At 44.1% G+C, this 27,186-nt stretch overlaps 1 protein-coding gene across 1 annotated transcript in view; it reads left to right on the top strand.

Moving 5' to 3' along the window:
* Positions 1 to 27,186, top strand: part of PAH (phenylalanine hydroxylase) — a 78,770-nt gene that overhangs the window by 33,717 nt on the left and 17,867 nt on the right. The window contains exons 4-6 of the mRNA XM_065921098.1: positions 6,419 to 6,507; positions 18,495 to 18,562; positions 26,525 to 26,721. Of these exons, the coding sequence (XP_065777170.1) occupies positions 6,419 to 6,507; positions 18,495 to 18,562; positions 26,525 to 26,721 (354 nt within the window). The remainder of the gene's footprint in view (positions 1 to 6,418; positions 6,508 to 18,494; positions 18,563 to 26,524; positions 26,722 to 27,186) is intronic.

Genomic DNA, 27,186 nt, shown 5'->3' with positions numbered 1-27,186 from the left:
CAGGGGATCTGCTGACCCAGGAATTGAATCTAAGACTCTTGCATTGGCAGGCGGATTCTTTACCACTGAGCCACCTTAACGTGCATAATGATGCAATAATACGGAAAGACAGTTTTAATTCATTTTGTGGTTAAAGAACCTAAGGCTCTGAGAGATCAAATGCTTGCTCAGTTACACAACAGAGTAAGTGGATGGATTTCTAGCCTTGCGGGGAGACTTTATGCTCTGCTCCCTGTATTATATTAAGGGCAGAGTAAAAATGAAAGCAAAGTCCCCAGAGTTTGTAGCTGAACAGTCCTAGTACAGACAGTCCTCGTCTATCGTGCTTTGCTTTACCATGCTTCACAGGTACTGTATTTTTCACAAATGACAGGTTTGTGGAAGCCCTGTATGGAGCAAGTCTATAGGCTTCATTATTCCAACAGCGTTTGCTCGCTTCCTGTCTCTGTATCCTATGCTGGTAGTTCTCACAATATTTCAACCTTTCTCATGATTGTATTTGTCATGGTGATCTGAGATCAGCGATGTTACTACTATGACTTACTGAAGGCTTGATGATACTTAGCAGTTTTAGCAAATAAATATTTTTTAATTAAGATATGTACATTGCTTTTTCAGATGTAGCACTATCGCACACTTCCTAGACTACAGCATAGTGTAGAAACACAACTTTCATATGTCCTCGGAAACCTCAGAGTTCCTGTGACTCGCTTTGCTGTGATACTCTCTTTATTGTGATGATCTGGAGCCAAAGCCCCAGTATTCCCAACATGCATGAGTGCTTAGTGGCTGCAGTTGTGTCAGACTCTTTGCAACCCCATGGACTGTAGCCTGCCAGGCTCGTCTGCCCATGGGATTCTCCAGGCAAGAATATGGGAGTGGGTTGCCATGCCCTCCTCCAGGGGATCTTCCTGACCTAGGGATCGAACCCACGTCTCCTGCATCTCCTGCATTGCAGATGGATTCTTTACTACTGAGCCATCAGGGAATCCCTATTTCCAGCATGAGTCTGTATTTATTATGTGCCAGACTCTGTTCTCAACAGATCACACATATTAACTCTTTTAAACTTATGTGTTCCTATAAAGTGGTACTTTATTATCCCCACTTTACCAGTAGGAAGACTAAAGCAGGGTTAATTATTTGTCCTGGGTGCCCCAGAGACCACATTCAAGCCTAGGTTGTCTGCCTGTGTAATCAGGGCCTTAACCATAGCTAGACTGTCTCCTCCTGAGAAACGGGGGCCCTGCTCTGGGCTGGGGACAAACTCTGGCTATTCCAGTCCCCTTGAGCCATGGCAAAGTCGCGTCATGTCTCTCCGACCTTCGCCCTGGGGTCTGGAGCCGTGAGATGTTATATAAAATAGTATCCTGTTCCTTTCTATTCCGTGGCACTGCTTTGTTCTTCTTCAGGGACTTCCTGGCATTGTTATATGTTTAAATGTATTTATAGCTTATTCCTCGTCTCTGTCTCAGATGTAAGCCCCACAGGAGTGAAGAATCCACTGTATTCGCTCCTCAGCGTCCAGAACCTCGTAGTGTAAGTGCTCAATACATAGTCATGAAAGCTCCTTTGGCAGGGCTGAGGGTCCCCCAAGTCAGAAGATGGTGCAGCGAGGAAAGGCTGGCTTGCTGTATCTCCAAGGGCAGCTGTTATTGCCAGAATGATGCATACATTTCTGGCAAAACAGAGGCTGTGAATGAGCAGGGACAGGCAGCCTTGGGAGGGAAGTGACAGGGCAGCGACACCCTCGAGAAGCAGCCAGGGTCTTAGAGGGTCTCAGAGGAGTCTCAGGGCTCCTGAGTCCTGACCGACTACAACAGGGCATGCTTCCTCCTGCCCTCCCAGACCCGTGGGGGGAACAGACCCCATTTTCAGTGCTGACAACAGAGATCCTTCATGCAAGGCCCTGGATTCAAGGAGAAAGAAAAGCCTGGAGAGAATTCAAGTGACAAAGTGGGAAGTCAGGTCTCACCTTCAGTGAACTGAATGCGGGGCTGAGTCACCCCAGACTCCACAGTCTAGCATCTGGGACAGCGGGGGTCTGTGAAGGGGCTTATCCTCCCTGCCCCTCGCTTTCCTCTTCTGAAAATGGGGGTGATAATAACACCAACCTCACGGGGCTGGTATGAGAATTGGGTGAGGAAGGGTATGTAGTGTTTAGGACAGCGCCCGGCACGGAATAAGAGCTCTCTGAGTCTTAGCTGGAATGACTGCCACAACGTCTGCTCCTGATATTACTGTTGTAGGGGGTCCACCTTGAGAAGTGGGCTGGGCTTGGGGGCGTGCAGACCTCCAGGTGGGACCCTGTAAAGAAAACCAGGCAGTCAGGCTCCAGAGCCAGCCCCTCTCCCAACTGCTGTGCTCCCCACCCCCCTACCTGGCAGGAGGGGTTTTGTGGTCCAGACCTGAGACCACAACATCATCCGGGCCCAGGTTTGAATCTTGAATCCATTATTTCCTAGCAGTGTGTGTGTTTGGGTTTATCACTTAACCTCTCTGTATCCTGGTTTTCTCATTTTCAATATGGGGAGAGCAATAGTATCCCAGGCTTCCCTTGTGGCTCAGACAATAAAGAATCCACCTGCAATGCAAGGTTCGATCCCTGGGTCAGGAAGATCCCCTGGAGAAGGGAATGACAACCCTCTCCAGTATTCTTGCCTGGGGAATTCCATGGACAGGGGAGCCTGGCAGCCTATAGTCCATGGGGTCTCAAGGAATTGGACACAACTGAACAATTAACACACACACAATCAGTTCAGTCAGTTTAGTTGCTCAGTCATGTCCGACTCTTTGCGACCCCATGGATTGCAGCACGCCAGGCCGCCTTGTCCATCACCAACTCCCGGAACTTACTCAAACTCATGTCCATTGAGTCAGTGATGCCTTCCAACCATCTCATCCTCTCTTGTTCCCTTCTCCTCTGCCTTCAATCTTTCCCAGCATCAGGGCCTTTTCAAATGAGTCAGTTCTTTGCATCAGGTGGCCAAAGGATTGGAGTTTCAGCTTAAGCATCAGTCTTTCCAATGAATATTCAGGACTGAATTCTTTTAGGATGGACTGGCTGGATCTCCTTGCAGTCCAAGGGACTCTCAAGAGTCTTCTCCAATACCACAGTTCAAAAGCATCAATTCTTCAGTGCTCAGCTTTCTTTATCATCCAACTCTCACGTCCATACATAACTACTGGAAAAACCATAGCTTTGACTAGATGGAGCTTTGTGGGCAAAGTAATATGTCTGCTTTTTAATATGCTGTCTAGGTTGGTCATAACTTTTCTTCCAAGGAGCAAGCGTCTTTTAATCTCATGGCTGCAACCACCATCTGCAGTGATTTTGGAGCCCAAGAAAATAAAGTCTCTCACTGTTTCCATTGCTTCCCCATCTATTTGCCATGAAGTGATGGGACCAGATGCCATGATCTTAGTTTTCTGAATGTTGAGCTTTAAGCCAACTTTTTCACTCTCCTCTTTCACTTTCATCAAGAGGCTCTTTAGTTCTTCTTTGCTTTCTGCCATAAGGGTGGTGTCATCTGCATATCTGAGGTTATTGATATTTCTCCCGGCAGTCTTGATTCCAGCTTGTGCTTCATCCAGCCCAGCGTTTCTCATGATGTACTCTGCATATAGGTTAAATAATCAGGGTGACAATATACAGCCTTGATGTACTCCTTTCCCGATTTGGAACCAGTCCGTTGTCCCATGTCCAGTTCTAACTGTTGCTTCCTGACCTGCATACGGGTTTCTCAAGAGGCAGGTCAGGTAGTCTGGTATTTCCATCTCTTGAAGAGTTTTCACAGTTTGTTGTGATCCATACAGGGCTTTGGCGTAGTCAGTAAAGCAGAAGGAGATGTTTTTTCTGGAACTCTCTTGCTTTTTTGATGATCCAACTCATCGAATAGTACCCACCAATAATACAAATACTAAGTAAAGTATTTGGAATGATACTCAGTGTTATTTAGTTTTTATTACTAACACAGGGGGAAGAAAGATTAGCATCTTAGATCTATGGAAAGAAGGCTGTTAAGTGGACCTTTATTACTTGTGTTCACATAATCATCTTGTGGAATCATCAGATAGAATGCAGCTGTTTCCTGTCTGATGCGCTGATGTGTAGACCATGGGTGACAGTTCCCCAGTATGAGCACTAGATGGCATGCATGTTCTTTCCTGCCTGACTTGCGCAAAGCCAGCCAGACAGAAACAACATGTAAGCAGTGGAAATCTACCTTTTATCATCCTGCCGCTGGGCTGCATCCTATGCCTACGTTCTCATTTACTCCTCACGGCCTCACAGCAGTCCCCAGATTAAAGGACATATTTCACCAAAAATGCTAAGGGCAATTCCTGGCATATGATAAAACCTCAAAATATGTTTACGATGTTGTTTACGATGATGTTTACTATTGTTGTTGCTGCTATTTTTACGGAGTCGGGTCTAAGACACAGAGAAGGTGAGTAGGCAGCTGGAGCCTGGGTTCTAAAAGGCAGACCCAACTGGCTGCAAGTTTAGCATCTTTTCCCCTAAAATTTCCTCCCTCCTTTCCCTCTCTGCACATAGAACTACAGTGCAGTCTGGTTGCTAACTTCACGGAACTTACAGTCCAAAATGTCCTCATCTCTGTTCATTCATTCCTGGGACAGTTCCACTCTCGGCGTGCCTTCTTTCTTGAAGAAGAAAGCTCCCACCTGCTCTGCAGGACCCAGTCACGTGGGTCACACCATTCAGACCCCACCTTCCCTCCCACTGTACTGCTACTGCTTCAGAGCAAGCCTGTGGGTTTTAGGTACTGCAGAGCATCTTCAAATCCCAAACTGCTAGATGGTGTTTATGCCATGTCACGATGGCTGTGACATCAAAAGATTTTGCAAGGTTTCCTGGAGGCCCTTGGGAGGGAGATACATGAAAGGAAGATGGGTCGCAAGAGGCGGGTCTTGGGCTTACTGGTGCTTACAATAGAACAGGCTTCCCAGGTGGTGCTGAAAGAAAGTGAAAGTGAGAGCTGCTCAGTCATGTCCGACTCTTTCTGACCCCATGGGCTGTACAGTCCATGGAATTCTCCAGGCCAGAATACTGGAATGGGTAGCCTTTCCCTTCTCTAGGGGATCTTCCCAACCCAGGGATCAAACCCAGTTCTCCTGCAGTGCAGGTAGATTCCTTACCAGCTGAGCCACCAGGGAAGCCCAAGAATACTGCAGTGGCTAGCCCATCCCTTCTCCAGGGGATCTTTCCGACCCAGGAATTGAACTGGGGTCTCCTGCATTGCAGGTGATTCTTTACCAGCTATCAGAGAAGCCTGGTGGTAAAGAACCCACTTGCCCATGCAGGAGACATAAGAGATGTGGTTTCAATCCCTGGGTTGGGAAGATCCCCTGGAGGAGGTCATGGCAACCCACCCCAGTGTTCTTGCTTGGAGAATCCCCTGGACAGAGGAGCCTGGTGGGCTAAAGTCCATAGGGTTGCAAACAGTCAGACATGATTGAAGCAACTTGGCATGCATAGAATGCCTATTCCAGAATATATCTGGAGTATATATCACATGAAATATTCTGCTGCTAACGTAAACCATCAAATACCACTCCACTGTGCCATGACAAGAGATGAATTTTGAGATCATTCAGAGAAAATATCCAGGAAAGGAAATAGGTGAGGGAACATGTTTTAAATGAAATAAGCGAGGCAGAAAAAGATGCATACTGAATGGTATCACTTATATGTAGAATCTTCAAAAAGAGAGAAAAAAAAAGGTAAACTCATAGAAGCATGAGGTAGATAACTGGTTACCAGGGGCTTATGGTGGGGAAATTGGGAGAGGCTGGTAAAAGGGTACAAACTTTTCAGCTATAAGGTGAATGAGGTCTGAGACTTCCCCCAACAGTTCAGTGGTTAAGACTCTGTGCTTCCAATGCAGGGGACATGGGTTCAATCCCTGGTAACAGAACTAAGATCCCACATGCCGTGTGGAATGGCCCCCAAAACAGATGGATCAGGTCTGAGGATCTAATGTAAAACATGGTGACTATAGTCAATAACTCTGTACTATATTGTTGAAATTTGCGAAGAGAATAGAACCCTCAAAAGATAAATATGTGTGGTGATGGATGTGTTAATTAACCAGATGGGGGGAATCCTCTAACAATGTGTATGTCTATCAAACCATCGTGATATACGCTTAAGCTATTGTCAGGTTTTGTTACTGGCTTATTCAACTTCAGTGTTGAATAAGCCAATAAATATATAGATTTGGTTTCCGAGGAAAATGAGATTTGACTTTTGAATAGGTTTTGGGGGTTATCTGTGCTCTGCTTGCCAGCACCATGGGCTGGCCTCATTGGAGCTGACCCCGCTCCTGATCTTGGCGAGGCCTTTGGCCACGTCTCACCATCGGTGAATCAGGCCTTTACCCTTTCTCTGTTGCAGTGCCCTGGTTTCCAAGAACCATTCAGGAACTCGACAACTTTGCCAACCAGATTCTCAGCTACGGAGCCGAACTGGACGCCGATCACCCGGTGAGCCCGCGGCCCCGCCCACGAGGCGCCCTGAGTCCCTCCCTCCACCCTCCGCCCCGTTTGGAGAGTGTGTCTTTGTTTGCTTGTAGCACCAAACATGTACTGAGCGTCTACTTAGACATCATCATTATCATGGTTCTCTTTGAAGCAAACACAGATCACCATCCAGAAACTATTATTTATTTATTATGTATGTATGTAAGGGATGTGTATCCACACCTGCACAGAAACACACATGCACATATGTAAATCACCTTTCTTTCTGATTTGGTCCTACCGCAGAGTGTACATCAAGGGCTTGGGCAACACTCTACTACTAACAACTCCACCAGGTACAGTGGGGCAGTGGGGAGTGGTGACCTGGAACTGGACTTCAAAGCCCGAGAACAAGATGCTCGTCATATAAGGAGCCAAGAGACTCTATGAGCCAAGGGGATAGCGTATGCAAAGGGCCAGAGTCCTGAAAGTGTCTGGAATATTTGGACATGAATCTGAGTAAACTCCAGGAAATGGTAAAAGACAGGGGAGCCTGGCATGCTGACGTCCATGGGGCGCCAAGAGTCAGAAACAACTCAGTTATTGAACAACAGCAGTATTTGGTGAATGACTGGGTTGAGGTGTTAGGCGTGAGGGTGTGAGAGTGTCAGGAGGTGAAGCTGGGCAGTGGGTTATGGTCAGATTTTAAAAGACCTGATGTATCAGACAGAACATTTGACTGTATCCTGCGTCCATTAGTATTTTTAAGTAGAGGACCAGGGTTGGAGTCTTATTCTCCTTTTTAGGGCAGAGGACTCTAGAAGGAGCAACCTGGAGGTGAGAAATGCCATCATCGTGTTGACTGTCATTTGTTCTCCGACCAGGCAAATGGTTCCTCGATCTTTAAACGACTTGGAGGCTGTTTTCATTGGCGATGGTTACTGTAACTCACTTAGAGCCTCTGCATTTTATCAGGACTCTGTTTTCTTCTCCGTCTCAGCTATGTGGTCTTTACAGCTGAGCAGGTTGTGAACTTTCTCTTCACAAAGGCTCTTTTCAGTAAGAAAAGCTGATGCTCCTATTATACAGACAGAGTCACTGAGTCACAACAAGAGTAAATGACTTTCCTAAGTCATCCTAAACTTTATATTCTTCCACTGTTCCATCTGTGCTCATAGTACCTGAGGACAGAAGTCTAACCAGTGTCAGAAATTCAGGCCCTTTTACAGAGACAGAGCAAGCTAGGTGGGCAGGCTAGCCTTTTAAAATATGAACAGTTGTTGCTTGTTCCAGTGCAGATAGTAAGCCCCTTAGAGTGGACTCAAAAGTGCAGAAAAGCATGAGGAAGAATACGAAGATCATCCCTAATCTCAGTTATTTCTCTTTTTTCTCTAGGTTCTATTCTGCATTTTTTTTTCAACACGGAGAAAGTGTTTTATAAGCTGAAGCAAAAGTGAATTTCCCCCAGCTCCTATACTTCAAAACAAAAAATCACCTATTATACTGTCCAAAATCATCAATATTTTATTAGTTAATTTATTTGGACACACATGGCACTGCCCAGGTGGTGCAGTGGTAAAGATTCTGCCTGCCAAATGCAGGAGATGCAGGAGACTTGGGTTCGATCCCTGGGTCGGGACAATCCTCGACAGTAGGAAATGACCACCCACTCCAGTATTCTTATCTGGGAAATCCCTTGGACAGAGGAGCCTGGCGGGCTACTGTCTGTGGGGTCACGAAGAGTCGGACACGACTGAGCATGCACACACACAGCAGGAATATACATATTTTAAGTCAGTGTACTAACCTGCCCCCAACAGGAAGCTTGTAGGAGGTTTCATTATTTTAGGATAATTCGGCAGTGAATCCTCCTGCCTGTGCATCTTTGTGTAAACTTCCCAGAGCTTCTTTGATTCTTATTTGTGAAGTTATTTAAGAATAGAAACTGGATTTCGGGCTCCTCATATCTATGACTTAAACACCTGCTCCCTGCGAAAGCTAGAGGTAAAGATGCAGCATTTGGAATCTCGTCCCATCTTCCTGCGTAGAAAGGGCTGAGTGGAGCCCAGGGAAGGGGGGGCACAGAAGAAGATGCTCTACACGCCCCGTGACACGTCTAGGGCAGACCCACTTTGCCTCCTGCCCAGGGAGACGAGCATCTCCAAAGACTCCGTTTCTCAGAAATGCTGTCCGGCCACCCTGAGCCGGTCCCCGGGATGCTTTCCCGTCTCCCCAAGCTCCCCGCCTCCCGCCGGGCTCCCTGTCCCTTCCCTCGGCCACGTGCTGGCTCCCTCGGAGCAGCGGGGAAGAGGCCAGTCCTCAGAAACGGCCCGTTCCACTCCTTACCCTCGTGTCTCCTCAGAGGCGGGGCTGGTCTTACACTCCCTGGAGTTCATTTTCTTTACAGACCCAGCCCGTGTCTCTGGCTCTCTGGCCTCTTCATGTCATGCTTTTTACCATAAAAATACGATTTATCAGGTACACGGTCCCCCTGGTGAGGAGGCCAGGCTCGCTGTGTTCCTCTCTGTGACTTATCAGATCCGGGGAACTCGCGGGCCAAGGACAGAGAAAGCCCTCCAGGGTGCTTCCCCGCAGGGCCTGGCCTCGCCGCGGGGAGCGGCTCGGGCGTTCTTCCCGAAAGGACCCTCTGTCCCTCCCGGTCCCCGGGTGTTCAGGCTGACCCCTGCCCTTGGCAGGGCGCCCTGACGCCTGGCCCGGCATCTCACTTCAGGGCCTTCAAAACAGCCCCTTTGGGAAAGGAGGCCAAGGAAGACTTGCTCCCGAATGCAGGGTGGAGGGCACCTGCCTCTCGGCGTCGGCCAGGCGGGACTGGGGAAGGGGCCAGCTCACCTGCCTTCTTCCCCGCTCTCTCCCGCCTCCCCCGCCACCCTTCTCCCCTCCACAAACACTGATTAAGCAAACAATATTCACAGCTGATGTTTCTCCAGTGAGGACTGCGTGCCAGACACTGTGCTGAGTACTTTACCCGCATGTTCGAAATTTCAGTGTTATGACCTCCCTGGGAGGATTGGATTTTCTCATTTTCAGAGGCGACAACTCAGACCAGAGGGCTGTCTGGCCTCACATGTGTGTGGACTGCGTCCCAGGCTGTGTAGAGGAAAGGGGGTGGAAATGATTAGTGAGACCTGGGTCCTCCTGCCCTCCACAGGCCTTCGGTCGTGGGGTAGAGCAGGGAGGGGTGTCAATCTTCCCAAACGGATGCCAGAGGGGGCTAGGATACAGTCTGCCAGGCGGAATTCAAATGGGTCTAGTTTTTGTTTTTTAGATCATTAATTAATTTGGCCGCTTTGGGTCTCGTGAGGTCTAGTGCCCTGACCAGGGATCGAACTGAGGGCCCCCTGCATTGGGAACACGGAGTCTTAGCCACTGGATCACCAGGGAAATCTCTCAAATGGGTCTGTTTGATCCCCGTTTCTAAAATGGACTCTCCTTCCTCTGACGTCTCCCAGCCTCTGTGCTCCTGTCCATGTCATTTCATTTCCCTGGGTTATTTTTTTCTTATCGTCTCATCCTGATAAATCGTATTTTTATGGTAAAAAGCGTATCTTATTTCTTTGCCTGCTGGCAAACCTGTCTTTTCATCTTTTAAGGCCCAGCTCACATATCTTGGCTTCCCGAAAGCCTTCCTCCTGACCTCTTTCTCCTGGTCAAGTTTTTCATACTGATGCTGCAGAACTGTGTGCACTGGGTTTTATACTTTGAACACAGTATCAGCTTGAAATAAATTCATTGCCTAGTTCTCAAACTGTAGTCTTTGAAAAAAATTCTCATGATCAAGGAATGAAGTCTGTATTCTAGACTCTCATTTTAAGCATCTATAAGTTCCATTATCTCACTAGAGGCTTTGGAAAATTCTATAAAAATGAAACCCATTCAACCTAATGTTCCTTAAATTTATTTACCCATGGAACCCCCTTTTCATGGAATACCTAGCGACACTATCTTGAATGGTAGTGTAACATGAAACATAGTTTGAGTAATATTTGGTAAAATCACAACACACAAAGTACATGATTAAACATCAGGTTTAAAGAGTCAGATAGTACATACTATCAGTTCTAAGGTCCCTGTGGACTAGAATGGTTTGGGAGGACTTGTGGAAAGAGGGAGATCCGAGATGAGCCCTCTAGTGTCAAGGTCAATAGTTGTCCAGTTGCTGAGTTGTGTCTGACTCTTTGCAACCCCATGGACTGCAGCGCACCAGGCTTCCCTGTCTTTCACTCTCCCCCGGAGTTTGCTCAGATTCATGTCCATTGAGTCCGTGATGCCATCCAACCATCTCATCCTCTGCTGCCCTCTTCTCCTCCTGCCTTCAATCTTTCCCAGCCTTAAGGTCTTTTCCAGTGAGTCGGCCCTTCCCATCAGGTGACCAAAGTACTGATCAATAGGGCCAAATGCTTATCAAACAACCCCCAAATCTCTATGAATTAACCCAGTAAAAGTTCATTTCCAGTGTAGGTCAAAAGGGAAGTTTCCTCCCAGAGTCCTGCAGAGATCAAGTCTCCTTTGATCTAGTGGTGGCACCGTCATCTGGGTCCTGGGAGCCGTCTCCATTCTGCCAGGCATGGGAGAATTGCTCCTGGGAGGTTGTTGTGGTCCAGGATGACTCACATCCCTTCACTTCCCTCTACTGCCTGCAGCTCAGTCACAGGGTTGCTGCTCCCTGAAAAAAAGACCAGGAACTGTGGTTTAGCAATGCTGTCTGAAAGCAAGAGGGCTCAGATCTTGGGGACCACCAGCAGCCCCTGCCACACAGACCCTAACCCCATAGATCCCCCTTCCAGTTTTCCTGGCACCTGTACCTGCTTCTAAACTGAAGGTCTGCATGAGGGGAGGCTCTCCGGTGGGGAAAACACTAGCCGATACAACTGCTTTTCTGTGTCTCTTTCTACTTCTTGATTTAAGTCTCTCAAATTGCTTTTCAGTCTTTCCAGAACATAGATGCTGAGTTTCCCTGCTCTCCAAGCAGAGCCTTGCTCTTTCCTGAAAGCAGGGCTATCTTTCCAATACTCCTCTTTCCTTTTTCCTTTGCCCATCCAACCTTCTCCACCCCAGGGTCCTGTCAAGATCTATTCTAAGGATTAGTCAGAGAGTTGAGTCATCAAACACTCCTTGTGCTTCTACCAAGCTGCTCTGTCAAAGCATAACTTTTAAAAAGTTAAAAACAACTGTCATATAGGTAGATAGTGAGCATCTCTCCAAATCTATGAACTCTGGAGTAAGGAAAACAATAAGATGGCAAGGACAGTGCAAAGGAAGATAAGAGATGAAAACATACATGGTCACTGAAAAATGGGATGCTGGAATGAGATTACAAAGATGGGTACATGTGATTAATGTCCTATAAAACAACAAAGTCACAACCACGAGTGTTTTCTGTTGGACAGAAGTCATCTGCAAGTTGATCACAAAATAAATGCTTTGCTACTTACTAATCTTCTGTAAGGGCTTCCCTGGTGGCTCAGGGGTAAATAGTCTGCCTGCAATTCCAGAGACAAAGGTTTGATCCCTGGGTCGGGAAGATCCCCTGGAGGAGGGCACGGCAACCTCCTCCAACCTTCTTGACTGGAGAATCCCATGGAAGAGAGGAGCCTGGCAGGCTACACTCCACAGGGTCGCAAACAGTCAGACATGACTCAGTCCTTCTGTAAGTCAACCCTGCTGAAGCAAAATCATACTGTTCAACACCCCAAGTGAAAAAGTTGCTGAGATTAAGGCGAGAGATTCCAGGTTGACGTTGCAGTTTGCATCCGGTAGACTTCTCTCAGCATCTTCCCATCCACTATGCCTCTCTTCCACCTCCCCCCACCACTACTTCACCAACAATGTATTTTCCTGTCAAAACATACTTGGTTACATGCAGTGCAACCAAAATTGCTGCTATTAGCTTAATTGAGACAGGGTGATTATAAATAAATTATATGCAGTCCTACCGAAATTGCTGCTATTAGTCTAAATTGAGATGGGATGATTAGTCATCACCAACCGTAGCCTAATTCAGAGTGTCTTCCGCGTGGTCACAGGGCCCTGTGGCCACCTGGCAGCCAGGGGATGCAAGGCCAAATGCCCGAGAGGTGGGCTCCAAGGCTGCAGATCTCTTTTGCTGGTAACAGAACAGAAATCTGTGCTGCCTAGTTGGCAGAGTTCCTTTGTACATTGATAATGAACTTCTAAGAAACTCGAAGTTGGAAAAGGCCATAGTTAGAAAACTTCCCATATAGAAAATCTTTATAAAATAATAGTATACATAATTATATAAATGACATATAATAGCATATATTATGCAATATAAAATATAATAATATTATATTTGGATGTGTTGATATAGCTCACTGTATCAATCTTCTGTCCATTCCCATAATGATTTGAGGTGGGCTTTTAATATTATTTTCCTTTTTTTCTAATTATAAAAGGGGTAGAGATAAATTGGGCTTCCCCAGTGGCTCAGCAGTAAAGAATTCGCCTGCAGTGTAGGAGACGCTGGTTCAATCCCTGGGTCAGGAAGATCCCCTGGAGGAGGGCATGGCAACCCACTCCAGTGTTTTTGCCTGGTGAATCCTGCGGACAGAGGAGCCGGTAGGCTATAGCCCATGTGGTTGCGAAGAGTTGGACACAACTGAAGTGACTGAGCATGCATGCCAAGAGAAATTTTCAAGTTGGGATTAACATATGTTGTTTAGTCACTATATTGCGTCCAACTCTTTTGTGATGACCTCTCTCTTGTGACTGTAGCCCACCAATCTCCTCCGTCCATGTGATTTCCCAGGCAACTGGAGTGGGTTACCATTTCCTTCTCCATGGGATCTTCCTGACCCAGGGATTGAACCTGTGTCTCCTGCATTGGCAGGCAGATTCTTTACCAATGAACCACCAGAGATTGATATATACACATTGCTATATATAAAATAGATGGGCTTCCCTAGTGACTCAGAGGTTAAAGCGTCTGCCTCCAATGCGGGAGACCTGGGTTTGATCCCTGGGTCGGGAAGATCCCCTGGAGAAGGAAATGGCAACCTGTTCCAATATTCTTGCCTGGAGAATCCCACGGACGGAGGAGCCCGGTAGGCTACAATCCATGGGGTCGCAAAGAGTCAGACACGACTGAGCGACTTCACTCACTCACTCACTCACTCACTATATAGCACAGGAAACTATACTTAATATTTTATAATAACCTATAAGGGGAAAATCTGAAAAAGATATATGTATGTATATATCTTATATACATATATATCTTATATATATACATATGCATATATCTTATATACATATATATCTTATATATATATATACATATATATAAATGTATAACTGAATCACTGTGCCGTATACCTGAAATTAACATGATATTGTAAATCAATTATCCTTCAAATAAATAAATAAAAATGAAACAATAAAATAAACCCAACTGCAAAAAAAAAGAGGAGGGAAAAAAAACCCACATTCACAGTAAAAAAAAAATACCGTGTATTTTTACACATTAAAAATACATTTAGAAGCCTAAATGGCACAGAAGGATAAGAGTTCCCATCTCATATCATTGATTGGATTTGGGTGTATTTACTCTATCATTGTTTTTATTCTATTTAAATAATCCCTCTGACATAGTTGCTACCTACTGCAGATACAATTTTATGTTAAGCTTTTATTTTTTATTATTATTTTTTTTTTTTAATTTTATTTTATTAGTTGGAGGCCAATTACTTCACAACATTTCAGTGGGTTTTGTCATACATTGACACGAATCAGCCATTGAGTTACACGTATTCCCCATCCCGATCCCCCCTCCCACCTCCCTCTCCACCCGACTCCTCTGGGTCCTCCCAGTGCACCAGGCCCGAGCACTCGTCTCATGCATCCCACCTGGGCTAGTGATCTGATTCACCATAGATAATATACATGCTGTTCTTTTGAAACATCCCACCCTCACCTTCTCCCACGGAGTTCAAAAGTCTGTTCTGTACTTCTGTGTTTCTTTTTCTGTTTAATTGATGAAAAATCTTGAAACTATCTAGACAAAATACATTGAAGGTAAAAGAAAAATGAGCCAAATGTAAGAGAAATTGTCATGGGCATCCCATTCTGGAGACAGCATAATAAGGCGGAAATCCACCGGTTAAGCGAATTTTAATTCTTCACTCCTCTCCCTGGGTAACTATCTCAGACTTCAAACCACATCTCACCACCTGCTTGGACCAGAAAACCCAAACTGTTTCATGCAGTTAAGGGCCCCTCGGCCAATGGCTCTATGGGCTTCACTTTCTGTATATCCACATCAAAACATAAAAATAGATATTCTCCAAGGCAACTTTACAAGTGCAAATCCTATGCTTTGTATTTAGGGTCTGGGCAAAGCCATGACCATTAAATAGGACTTGTAGTGAGGATGACTGTAAGTCAAGCATTAATGACTGACAACATTAAGGTTAAATTCTGAGTCTTTAAGTTTGGAGATATGTTCTTCATTTAGCCCAGTAGACGGGTTCCTCAAAGTGTTTGTTAGCGCTGCTTGGAAATAAAATGATAGAGCCCAATTTTCTTTAATTTATTTTTATTTATTTATTTTTGGACACACCACAGGGCATGTGGGACCTTCCGTGACGAGGACTGACCCCACGGCCCCTGCACTGAGAGTGTGGAGTCTTCACCAGCGCACTGCCAGGGAAGACAAATAGAGTCCAGTTTTCTTACTGTGTTGTCCCAAAGCAACTTACTTTCTTCCAGAAGAACTGGGTCCAGCAGTAGTTTTAGGTTTTCAGATTCCTATGCTTTCCTGCCTGTAGTTAATGATTTAAAATCATTCAGTGCTTGAGGGAAAACACTGTAGTTATACATTGTAATAACTATGTTATGGATAACTGAAAAATTATCTAAGCTGAATAATTGCTTAATTTGAAATTTAGTTTTGGAGTGAAAAACTAAATAATATGGAAATTTTACTTTACTTTTTTCAGTGTGAAACATTTAGATTTTTCTTTTTCTCAAAAAAATATAAATATCCAAGGAAACAAACTAGGGAACTCCTTTCTCCCCTTCCTTCATCTCCCCCACTATTTATCCCTCCTTTCCCCTTATCCTTTTCTTCCTCCTCTGTTTTAACAAGTGTTGGTGGTTCTTTCCATATGCCAACCAGACTCTATGTGCTATGGATACTCAGGTGAAATTGCATTATATACACGGACCCCTGGTTCTTTGGAATTACTGGTGGAGTTGGGTTTTATGAAACAAATGAACACAATAACCAACCAACCAATCAAGTGAAGCAGAAAACAATATCTGAAAGTCAGGGTGTACTTATCCTTTAAAAAGAATCTTTAAATATTACTCTCCATGGCATAAACCTTTGCTGTTGATTCATTAATGCCTTGGTTTGGAGGGATGGTGGGACACAGAAATTGCAAGCTAAAGTGTTGGATGGCATGGTTTATTGGTAGATGCTTGGAGGGAACAAAGCAAGTTCTAGAGTGATGACACTGGTTATCTTGTTTAACTAAAATACAGATTACAATCAAATTTTTTTGGAAAATGGCCTTTTTTCTAGCTTTTTTGAAATATAATTGACATATAGCATCATGTAAGTTTGGACTTACAACATGCTGATTTGATATGTGTGTATATTGTAAAATGATTGCCATATGTGATTACTATATATATTATAATGTTAGTTAGCACCTCTATCTTCTCACATAATTACCATTCTTTCCCTGTGGTGAAAACATTTAAGATCTACTCTCTTATCACCCTTCAGGTATAAAGAGTAGTATTTTGACTATAGTCATCATTCCGTACGTTAGATCCCTAGAACTTGTTCATCTTGTAACTTGAAGTTTGACCCTTTAACCAATATCTCCCTGTTTCTCCCACTCTCCACCCTCTGGCAACCACCAGTCTACTTTCTGCCTATGAATTTGGCCTTTTTAGATTCCACATATAAGTGATGTCATACAGTACTTGGTCTTTCTCTAACTTATTTCACTTAGTAAAATGCTCTCAAGTTCCACCATGTTGTCAGAAGGTTTTTCCTTCTCTTTTATGGATGAACAATATCCCATTGTATATATGTACCACATTATCCATTTATCTGTCAGCGAACACTTGGTTTATTTCTGTATCTTGACTGTTTGAATGGGGATGCAGTGGTCATAGAGGTACAGGTACCTCTCTAAGAGTGATTTTATTTCCTTTGGATATATATATACAAGCAGGATTGCTGGATCATATGGTAGTTCTATTTTTAATTTTTTCAGGAACCTCCATACTGTTTTCCAAAGGAGTTATACCAATTTACATTCCCATCAATAGTACACAAAGGGTTCCTTTTCTCCACATTCTTGCCAACACTCCTCTTTTTGATAATAGCTATTCTAACAGATATGAAGTGATAGCTCGTTGTGATTTTAGTTTCATCTTACTGATGATTAGTGATGTTGAGCATCTCTTCATGTACCTGTTGGCCATTTGTTTGTCTTCTTTGGAAAAATGCCTGTTTTGATCCTCTGCCTATTTTTAAATCAGACTATTTGATTTTTGTCTATTGAGTTGTTTGAGTTTCTTGTATATTTTGGATATTAATTCCTTAGCTGATGAAGAGTTTGCAAATATTTTCTCCTATTTTATTGATTGCCTTTTCATTTGGTTAATTGTTCCTTTTGCTGTGCAGAAGCTTTTCTGTTTGATGCAGTCCCACTTATTTACTTTTGCTTTTGTTGCTTGTGCTTTTGGTGTCATATTAAAAAAATTGATTTTCTAGTCCAAGATCAAGGAGCAATCCTGAGAAAGAACAAAGCTAGAGGAATTACATGCCCTGATTTCAAGCTATATTACAAAGCTATAGCAATCAAGACATTTTAGTATGGGCATAAAAACAGACAGATGAACTAATGGAACAGATTAAGAGCCTGGAAATCGACTCATGCACATATAGTCAACTAGTATTTGATAAGGGAGTGAAGAATACTCAATGGGGAAAGGATAGTCTCTTCCATAGATGGTGCTGGGAAAACTGGATATTCTATGCAAAAGAATGAAATTAGACCCCTGTCTTACACCACTCAAAAAATAAACTTGAAATGCATTAAATGAAGACCTGAAATGATGAAACTCCAAGAAGAAAACATAAGGAAAATGTCCTTTTAACCAATTGGGATCATCTCCAACTCTAGGATGTGACCTTCCCCAACCCCCAACACTGAAAGATACTCTTGGCCTGTTTTCACTCAGAAATGTTTACAAATAGTTGGGGAAAGGCTGCCTGCCGGTCAGCTTCAGAGGAGAGACTAGTATCATCCTTTTTATGCCCTGGGGCAGAATCTTAGTTAGTCAGGCCCCTGCCAAGTTGTAAAGGCTGACATTTCCTGAAGTGAAGTAAAAATAGTATGGAGCTGAGTGATTCAAATCCTAATTTATCTTTACTGGATTGCTCTTCTCTGAACCACCGTTTATTCTGGAAAGAAAGGGATCAGCACACTGGTTTACCTTACCTGTTTCTTGTGAGAGTTACAAGTTCCTAGCATGCACAGACTGACACATAATAGACACTGAATAAATGGTATTTTTAAAAATTGCAATACCAGTAAACATTTACCTTTTAGTCTATTAAGAAGTTAGGAGGCAGTGCTGGACTCATGCCATTGGTCAGGAGTTGAGTGGCTATTGTATATCTTCTTCATAGACATTTATCCTAAGACCTCTGCCTAATTTAGTACATTTTTAGATTTGAAATGCTCTAGATGAGATTTCTTTAAAACCCAGACACCATTTGGGCTTAGGAATCCCAAGGCAGAGCTCACATTGAATTGAAAGTGTGGCTAGTAATGTGTCACTCATGATATCTTGTGGGACAATTTATGCTCAGATTAACTGAGACTTTATTTTCAGAGTATAATCAGGGGAAGGCAAAATGGACTGTCAGTGGTCAAAGGCCCCCATTCATAGATGGAGATAGGCCAGGTTTCAAAGCCTGCAGAAATCAAGTTCTCCTTTCTTCCTAGGGATTTAAAGATCCTGTATACCGAGCAAGACGGAAGCAATTCGCTGACATTGCCTACAACTATAGACAGTAAGTCTGCTCTGCGTGTTGGTGGGGGATGGGGAGAAGACCATACTCTCCTTTGCCCAAAGCTGGAAAATACCAGCTTGAAGAATCCTTCCCTCTGTGCATGTTTGTGTATGTTTAAATCCTCCCTTTAATAACACACATTAAAAAGTCACCAATAAAACAGTATTACCCCCTGCACCAGGGCCCAGCTCTCTCCCAAGCCTTGTTGTGTAATTACGCAGTGACATTTGACATAATTATGACAGGCCTCAGTCCTGAATAAAAGAGCCTCTGGTATTTCTGCATTAAACCCGGAAGAAGGAGAAAGAAGTATTTACATTTAAGGAGTTGGCTGCTTTACTGAATTAGTGAATCATTGGAGGTTTCAGGAGAGCCAAGCCTCAGGGTTATACTTTTATCTGATCTGACCCACATGCAAAGAGCAATTTTAGAATGAGTTTATTTTTTTCTCTCTGGGATTCCACCAGATTTTAGCCAGAGGAAAACGCAAATATCAAATGTTATTTGGGAAGAGAATTGTTTTGCTATTTTGAGTTCTGGGGAACTACTGAAATGCTCCCATGTGAAACTTAGTGTCTGGGGACCTGAGCTCCATTCCTGAGTTAAGGGTGTGAGAAAAGACGTGCTCAAGAAGAAACATATAGGGTTTAGAACTCTGAGGTGATGGGACTTTAACAGCTTTGCTAGACTATGGGGGAGATAAAGGAGATGCTCACATTCTGTACATGGAATAAAAACGACCTTCACAAGGGAAAGGCTTCCAGAGAAAATGAGAAAATTCCTTTATCTGAATGAGTCCTGGTAGTAGAAGGATCCAGAACAGTGCTGACCTTAGTCATGTCTAGAGCCAGCTGGACTTTGGCTTGTGGCGAGCAGGAATCACAGAATGTGGTGACCTCTCTCCCCTGTCCCATCATGGTCAGGTGGGCACATCAGGTACAGACAAGAGCCCTTCTTCAGATAGTCAATAATAATAGGTCATGTTAAATCTCTTTGCTATGTCCGAGGCCTTGTTAAATGCTTAATGTACATAATTCCATTTAGTCTTAATAATAACTCCCCATTTTTCAGATGGAAAAACTAAAGCTTTAGAACATCCCAGTAAATAACTTGCCAAAGTCATAGAACTAGAAGGTGGCAGAGACTGGTTTTGAACTCAGGCTTTTTTAACCACAAAGTCATTCTCAACCACTTCCTTGAGTGTCTAGGAACTCTCCAAGTCAGGAGACCATGCTTCTCCAGATGTCCCAAGAGTTCCTTATGGGGTGCATTCACTCCTTCTTGGCTGTTGGGACTTGAAGGGGAGAAACTCAAACCACCTCTTTTCCATAAAAATATTATACCTGGTGAAGAAGTATGGAATTGGTTGAATGCCTCATGATTCTGGATGGTCATGAGTTAAATTGGCTACTGAAAACCATCCAGAGATGGCTGGTACTCAAAGGCACACCAGATATTTTCAGGCAGTTTTGCACCTCATATTCAGTTCAGTTCAGTTCAGTTCAGTCATTCAGTCGTGTCTGACTCTTTTGTGACCCATGAACCGCAGCACGCCAGGCCTCCCTGTCCATCATCAACTCCCAGAGTCTACTCAAACCCATGTCCATTGAGTGGGTGATGTCATCCAACCATCTCATCCTCTGTCGTCCCCTTCTCTTCCTGCCCTCAGTCTTTCCCAGCATCAGGGTCTTTTCAAATGAGTCAGCTCTTCACATGAGGTGGCCAAAGTATTGGAGTTTCAGCTTCAACATCAGTCCTTCCAATGAACACACAGGACTGATCTCCTTTAGGATGGACTGGTTGGATCTCCTTGCAGTCCAAGGGACTCTGAAGAGTCTTCTCCAACACCACAGTTCAAAAGCATCAATTCTTCGGCACTCAGCTTTCTTTATAGTTCAACTCTCACATCTATACATGACCACTGGAAAAACCATAGCCTTGACTAGATGGACCTTTGTGGACAAAGTAATGTCTGCTTTTTAATAGTGTCTCTGCTTTATGACCACCTGCTGTCTAGGTGGTCATAACTTTTCTTCCAAAGAGTAAGTGTCTTTTAATTTCATGGCTGCAGTCACCATCTGCAGTGATTTTGGAGCCCCCCAAAATAAAATCTGTCACTGTTTCCACTGTTTCCCCATCTGTTTGCCATGAAACAGGGACCGGATGCCATGATCTTAGTTTTCTGAATGTTGAGCTTTAACCCAACTTTTTCACTCTCCTCTTTCACTTTAATCAAGAGATTCTTTAGTTCTTCTTCACTTTCTGCCATAAGGGTGATGTCATCTGCATATCTGAGGTTATTGATATTTCTCCTGGCAATCTTGATTCCAGCTTGTGCTTCCTCCAGCACAGCACTTCTCATGATATACTCTGCATACAAGTTATATAAGCAGGGTGACAATATACAGCCTTGACATACTCCTTTTCCTATTTGGAACCAGTCTGTTGTTCCATGTCCAGTTCTAACTGTTGCTTCCTGACCTGCATACAGGTTTCTCAAGAGGCAGGTCAGGTGGTCCGGTATTCCCATCTCTTTCAGAAGTTTCCACAGTTTATTGTGATCCACACAGTCAAAGGCTTTGGCATAGTCAATAAAGCAGAAATAGATGTTTTTCTGGAACTTTCTTGCTTTTTTGATGATCCAGCAGATGTTGGCAATTTGATCTCTGGTTCCTCTGCCTTTTCTAAAACCAGCTTGAACATCTGGAAGTTCATGGTTCACATATTGCTGAAGCCTGGCTTGGAGAATTTTGAGCATTACTTTACTAGCGTGGGAGATGAGTGTAATTGTGCGGTAGTTTGAGCATTCTTTGGGATTGCCTTTCTTTGGGATTAGAATGAAAACTGACCTTTTCCAGTCCTGTGGCCACTGCTGAGTTTTCCAAATTTGCTGACATATTGAGTGCAGCACTTTCACAGCATCATCCTTTAGGATTTAGTGAAGTGAAATTCACTTCATGTAGTGAATTCACCTCATGTAGTGAAGTGAAATTAAAAGACACTTGCTCTTTGGAAGAAAAGATATGACAAACCTAGACAACATATTAAAAATAGAGAGATTGCTTTACTGACAAGGTCCATCTAGTCAAAGCTATGGTTTTTCCATTAGTCAAGTATGGATGTGAGAGTTGGACCGTAAAGAATACTGAGCACTGAAGAACTGATGCTTCTGAACTGTAGTGTTAGAGAAGACTCGTGAGAGTCTCTTGGATAACAAGGAGATACAACCAGTCCATCCTAAAGGAAATCAGTCCTGAATAGTCATTGAAAGGACTGATGCTGAAGCTGAAACTCCAGTACTTTGGAAAAGATCCTGATGCAGGGAAAGATTGAAGGCAGGAAGAGAAGGGGACGACAGAGAGTGAGATGGCTGGATGGCATCACTGACAGGATGGACAGGAGTTTGAGCAAGCTCCAGGAGTTGGTGATGGCCAAGGGAAGTCTGGCATGCCCCAGTCCATGGGGTCACAAAGAGTTGGATATGACTGAGTGACTGAACTGAATAGTGAAGTGAAAGTCGCTCAGCTGTGTCCAACTCTTTGCGACCCCATGAACCTGCCAGTCTCCTCTTTTCATGGAATTCTCCAGGCAAGAATGCTGTAGTGGTTTGCCATTCCCTTCTTCAGGGGATCTTCCCAACCCAGGGATTGAACCCAAGTCTCCCACATTGCAGGCGATTCTTTACCAGCTGAGCTACCAGGGAATCGCCTTGTATAGATGAAACCCAAATGGTTAAGTGATGTACTGAAGGTCATATGTCTCATTAGGGACTGAACTTGTCCTCCAATTTAAAGCCTGTTTCTGACCTCATCTCCGCTCATCTCTTTTGCGCTTCTGATGCTATTTTCCATCCCTTCCTTCTTTGCTTTTGTCTTTTATCTCAGCATCTGTTACAGCTGATTCTCATTCTTTGAAAGTTACTTGCTTACACTGATTTGAGACCCCCACAAACTCAGGGCATTCCCACTCTAATCTCCAGATATGCACAGAGCAAGGAAAAATGGGAGTCTCCTGATGCATCAGTCTCCAACTGAGGTCAAACAAGGCAACACTGCCTTCTTGTTTCGGCTTTTCTACTGTAAACATGTGTTTCTTTTGAGGTCTCTTCAGAATCATGTTTGTTGACTTTTTGTTCTTTGGGTTGGTAATTTTGTTGTTTAAAATGGCCCTCCAGCATAGAGCTGAAAGTCTGTCTCATGGTCTTGAGTACAGGATGGCTCTGACATGTCTAATGGGGAAAATGTGTGTTCAATACGCTTCCTGCAGTCCTGGGCTGTAGTGCTGCTGGCTGTGAGTTCAGTGTGAATGAATCAACCATATACATTAAGTGAGGTGTCTTTAAACAAAGTCACACGCAAGACAAGGATGGGATTATGAGTTGAAATTGTGATCTGGGTCCTGCATTTCGCGTAGGAGCAGCGGTTCAGTGTTCACTCACTCAGAGTTCACGGTGTCTGATGGAGCAGAACTGCTGTCCATGAGGAGAATAAACTCTGTTCTACTCTCTGCAGGTTTCCCTCCTTCCTCTTTCAGGCTTCGTCTCAGTCTCCTCTGGCCTCCTCCTCCTACCCCAGAAATCATCATGCCTTTCAAGACCCAGTTTTGACCCTCTTCCTGGGCTCTGCCAGCCTCCATGCCAACAGCCCCACATTCTGGTCTGTAACACCTACCCAGTCATCCTCCCACATGGAGGTCAGAATCCTGCCCCTTGAGTCATAGACTCACAGGATCAGTTGATCCAGTGTGTTTACTCTGTTCTGGGACACATGCCAAGAGCAAGACCAACAAACTCCATGTCCTCTGGGGATGATTGAGAAAGACAGACAATGACAAAAAGAACAATAAATGCAATCAGTATGACCAAAGTCAAAACACGGGTGTCACGAGGCCATATAATTGGGAACTTTAATTCTGACTGGAGAGATTGGTTAGAGGAAGTGACATTTGGACTGGGAACAGAAGATGGAGTAGGAGTTTATCAGCCCAAGAGAATGAGGAAAGTGAACAGGAGGGCAGGTGTGGCTAGAAACAGGGCTTTTGTTCTAAGATATATATATTTGGGTCCAGAACTGAGTTACTGGAGGCAGTCAGGAAGCAGCTAAACCCTGTCAGCAACCTCTTCTTGGCCCACCCACCATGTGATGCACTGGCTCCTCCCTAAGAATATTTACCAAAAGTCTTAAAACATCAGTTTGAAGAGGTACTGTCAAATTACTCTTGTGTTTAGGGGCCCCAAATTATTTGCCTTGGTAATGATTACATGTATGGGGACTTGGTGTAAAATTAGACTGAGTGAGGAAGCTGATAACTTTCCTGGACTATAGGTGCTGGACTATCTTGAATGCCATCTTTGGTTGGTGCAATAATTCAAAACCAGTATCTTCTCCTTAAAATATGTGTTTTTTTTTTTGAAGAGAGATTCCAATTGGCTGAAATCTTATTTCAAGCTCATTTGATAATTTTTATTTCAAGCCAAATTAATAATTTTCCTCAAATATCTTAGTTTATTTTACTTCATGAGATGATAGTTTGATAAGGTAATTGATGATATATTCAAAGACTGAGGATCTTGTGGAACCTAGGTCTCTTGGTGGAAGCAGAAGATGGAAGCAAATGTGCAGAATTTAATTCCTAAGTAGACCATGGATGGACAGAGGAGCCTAGCAAGGTCACATGATTTAGTGATTAAACAGCAATAAATATTCCCAGAACATCATGGGTGTTCAATAAATATTTGTTGAATGAATGCATGAACCTAGGAGATCCTATGACAGTAAAGATTCAAAGTACCAAGTCAAAGATGGAGCTAGGGGCTGTGTCTAGACCCACTTAGAAGGCAGCTGCTGTAGAGTTTGATTATGTTTCTGGGGTGGGACTTAGACTTTAGAATTTTATCAAAGAATATGCTAAATGGTCTATAAGAATTTTTATCTTATAGCCACAACTGAATTGAAACAAAAGGGGTGTTTCATTGGCTCCTATAAGTGCAGAGTGTAAAGAGAATAGTTGAGGTGGATCTAGGACTCCGCATCTCGTTCTCCTTCCTTCCCCCTGACTCTGGTGTCCTCTGTAGTGACCTTGCTCTGAAGCACTGGCCTCTTCTCTCTCAGAAGTGGACGCAGCCCCTCTAGGCTGACACCACAATCTGGCTAGAGGTTCTATCTCTTTCCAACAGAATCACCGAAAGTTCTTTCACTGAGTCTCATTGGCTCTGATCAGGAAATGGGCCCATCTCTCGGCCAATCACTGTGGCCAGGGAAATGAGACACTCTAATTGGCCAGGCCTGGTCACATGCCCACCTCTGAAGGTAGGAGGGGTGGAGTCTCCTCTTACTTGAACCTGCAGGCTGAGAGGGGAGAAGGGGGCTTTCCTGGAAGAATGGGAATGGGTATGGAACCCTGGAACAGCAAATGTCAGCCCAGGGGATATCTCATTACCTAATATGTTACAATCTCTTGAGAATGTGTTGCTGTTATAGCAGAGACTTTGCTTTCTAAATGAGAATCTGTTATGATGATAATTTCCGACTATCCAATGGGATTGTTTGTCAGCACCAGTATTAGGTACTTTATGCATAGCATTTCACTTACCTCTCCACCATACCCTTCAAAGAGTTACTTGTTATTAGCCCATGTCCTGGCTGTAGAGGCTCAGAGAGGTTTACTAAATTGCCTGAGGCCACTCAGCCAATGGTAGAGCAAAGCTGTCTACTTACCTCTGTCCCTTTCCAAAGCCTATTCTTTCCCTTCATCAGCACTTAACCCTGAAACAATGGTGCCTCTGTAGCCAGGTCTTATGTGCTGTTCTTTTCACAGTTCCTAAGCCATTATAGACCCTCTGGGCTTTTCATTCTTAAGCAAAAATTGGTCTTTTCCCCCTACCCGCTGCTCATCACTCCCTGGAACATAACAGTGACTTTGCTTTAATGTCTTTGGAAGAGCTACAACTCTGAAAGGGCAAGAGAGGCCTAGTTTGGAGCCTGAAGATGATCCATAATTATAAGGTAAACAGTCTTGCCTTGTCCCAGACACTGTGTACCCTGTTAGGAAACAGGCCGGCAGCCCAGAGAACAGTCACGGGTCTTTGAAGTCAAGCTTTGTTTGGTTTTTGTTTTTTGCTGTTCAGAACACAGCTCACTCTTAGCTGGTTTTCAAAAGGACCTTTTGAACTAATGAAACTCAGATAATAGAGTGCCACCTGGGAGTATATTGGAATCCAGAAGCCTGGGCTCTCCCCTGCCCCACGGGTTCAGGGTATGAGGTCCAACATATGTACTTTAGCAAGCTCTCTATAGTTTTATTATATCATAGCAACAGATGCTGGGTAAGCAGATCTTATACCTAGCATGCATTTAAATATCCTTATAACATCCTGGGGGCAGAAATACCAAATCCAGCAAGTTTATGCCCACTCAACAAGGGATCTCAAACTCATGGTGCGTATAGTAAATCCACTTGAGCCCACAAGTATGGTTGCTTTAGTTGACAATACAAAACATTACTGTTTTGCTTGAGCTTGGATCCGTTTGTTCAGAAAGAGGGTGTATTCTTCACTTGTCTCAGCCCCCACCCTCCTGTTATCTATCCCTGCTACTTTGCACATTTATGTTATAGGCTTCTGAAAGTAAGTGCATTTCCACACTGGGTAAAGAGTAGGAGATAGGAGAGCAGAAAAGCCCAGTGGCTTCCCAAAATGAGAAGAAATCCTTGGTGCAGTGGGTAAGGTTGCAAGCTTCTGTCCTTGCTTAACCAAGTCACGTGAATGTTTCCTATGTCAAGAAGTGGAATTTTCCTCTTTCAAATAACTTATGAAATAGGAAATCCACTGTCATCTGGGGTGGCAGCTCACAGACTCTGGACCCATGGACTCAGAGCTCCAGAGAAGGAGCTCTGCCCAAGCTCCTTCACCCTCTCCTCTGCACCTGCCCTGCTGCTGACAAATATTTCATGTCTGTTTCCTAGCGGGCAGCCCATTCCGCAAGTGGAATATACGGAGGAAGAAAAGAAAACATGGGGGACGGTGTTCAGGACCCTGAAGTCCTTGTATAAGACCCATGCTTGCTATGAGCACAACCACATTTTCCCCCTTCTGGAAAAGTATTGCGGCTTCCGCGAAGATAATATTCCCCAGCTCGAAGAGGTTTCTCAGTTTCTGCAGAGTAAGTGCACATCCTGGTCAAAAGGTTGGGGGCTAGGGATGGAAAGGGGCAAAGAAGGAAATTTAGGCAAGTGTGAGTGTGTGCGAGCTGATGCAGGCAGGTTGATTCTCCCAAGAAAATGAGTATTTCACTGCTGGGCTCTGCCTCCCTGCCAGGCCCCACCAGTAGAACACTGTCACCCAAGAAAAGGCATCTGGTGTGGATTTTGCCATGCCTGTATCCCTGAAAGGATTGTTTAATACTCAAAGCCCAAGGTGCCTAGTCACGGTTCTCCCCGCAGCTCCTGCTATATTATGAGTTGGCTGCAGTGTGCATTTGGGTAAGACATGCACTATTTGTGCCAAGAGATCTGAGCCCTAAGTCTATTCATCTGGTCTCTGGAATCTTGTTTTGATCCTCTCTAGTTGGGAGAACCTTCCTGAGTTTAGTCATTTGTCAAATGGAGACCATCCACCATTTAGTCTT

The sequence above is a fragment of the Muntiacus reevesi genome, chromosome 1, assembly GCF_963930625.1.
Source record: "Muntiacus reevesi chromosome 1, mMunRee1.1, whole genome shotgun sequence".
NCBI lineage: Eukaryota > Metazoa > Chordata > Mammalia > Artiodactyla > Cervidae > Muntiacus > Muntiacus reevesi.
This window is presented reverse-complemented; position numbering and strand designations above follow the sequence as displayed.